This window comes from Otolemur garnettii, unplaced genomic scaffold, assembly GCF_000181295.1.
Source record: "Otolemur garnettii isolate 467f Iridium unplaced genomic scaffold, OtoGar3 scaffold00018, whole genome shotgun sequence".
In the NCBI taxonomy this organism is placed as follows: Eukaryota; Metazoa; Chordata; class Mammalia; order Primates; family Galagidae; genus Otolemur; species Otolemur garnettii.
Genome location: NW_003852413.1, coordinates 5,984,425 through 5,985,828, shown reverse-complemented (window position 1 = coordinate 5,985,828; position 1,404 = coordinate 5,984,425). Strand labels below are relative to the sequence as shown.

Here is a 1,404-nt window from a genome sequence, read left to right as displayed (position 1 = left end):
TTTAAGACAGAGTCTCACTCTGCTGCCCTGGTAGAGTGCCTGGTAGCATGACATCAGCCTAGCTGACAGCAACTTCAAACTCCTGGGCTCAAGCAATCCTCTTGCCTTAGCCTCTTGAGTAGCTAGGACTATAGGCACCTGTCACAACACTTGGCTATTTTGAGAGGTGGGGTTTTACTCTTGTTCAGGTTGGTCTCAAACTCATGAGCTCAGGCAATCTACCTGCCTTGGCCTCCCAGAGTGCTAGGATTATAGACATGGGCCACTACATCTGGCCCACCGTCCATATTAACTCAAAGAGATTCTCTAGAAGCTGCCTGTGTGTGGGAGGTGGGTAGGTTGAGTTCCCCACGGGTCCTTCAAGCCAGGTAAAGCACACAAGCAGGCCACTCTTGTATTCCTAATTGAGAAGATAGGAGTCTGAAAGATGCTCAATCTGGGCAATGTCTGCATTACTATCCCTTAATCAGCAGTTTAGATCAGGGAAGCTAAGGTAGATCTGTCTGAAGAGAGGAGACTTGCTGTCCCCCCCACCCTTTGTATCGTTACCTGGCTGCTTCAGATGTTCCATTGCCTTATTTCCCTATTTATCCCACCATTACCCTTTACCCCCTTCCCAGGGACCATAATCTCCACTCTCTCATTTTTTAACCTTGACTGCTGTGCATTCTTGCACATTTACTCTGTTGCTCTACCCAATAAAAACTCCTATGAAGCATAACCAGCAGCTACTTTGTTTCAGGCTGCCATCTGGCACATGAAGCAGCTGTATATGCTCTTTCAGACTTCCAGGCTTTAGGCTATTAAGTTTGGCGTAAAGTCTCTTGATTTTTCCAGTGACATCTCCCTTGCTGATCATCCCAGGTTGGGGTCCATAGGAACCCCCACACCCATGTTGGATTCAGAGGGACTGGAACAGCCCTACAAGGGAGGAAGCCCACTCCACTGTAAACACTCACATATGTGCATGCAACCCTGCCTTGGCCTCTCCATCCCAGGCAAAGAACCCCCAAGACACAAAAGCTTCCTTCTAAGTCTACCCCCCACATACCTTTCTCAGGGGCTATTAACTTGCCAGCAGGTCTAGGGTCACCAGGCAGCTCTTCTCTCCCAGGACCCTTTGCAGCTCTTTTGCCAGAGGCCAGATTAGACTTCTTCAGACCTAAGAGGTCAGCGTCCATGTCGTCCAGATCCTAGGAAAGCAGAAGAATGGAGGATGATGTCTGATAAGGGGATGAGAACTTCCATCTGAGATGGGCAGCTAGTACCCCAGGGGCGGAATTGTGAGAAAACAAAAGAAAAATGAGAAAACTGTTGAGATAAAAAGGTGAGTTAGCAGCTCAGTGCCTTGGCTCAAGTGGCTAAGGCGCCAGCCACATGCACCTAAGGTGGCGGGTTCTAATC

The 1,404-nt window shown here is 48.9% G+C and overlaps 1 protein-coding gene across 1 annotated transcript in view; it reads right to left on the bottom strand.

The window, feature by feature from the left end:
* LOC105886643 (fas-binding factor 1-like) overlaps nucleotides 1-1,404 on the bottom strand; it is a 9,059-nt gene that overhangs the window by 5,740 nt on the left and 1,915 nt on the right. Inside the window, exon 2 of the mRNA XM_012802841.1 lies at nucleotides 1,052-1,193. Within this exon, the coding sequence (XP_012658295.1) occupies nucleotides 1,052-1,193 (142 nt within the window). The remainder of the gene's footprint in view (nucleotides 1-1,051; nucleotides 1,194-1,404) is intronic.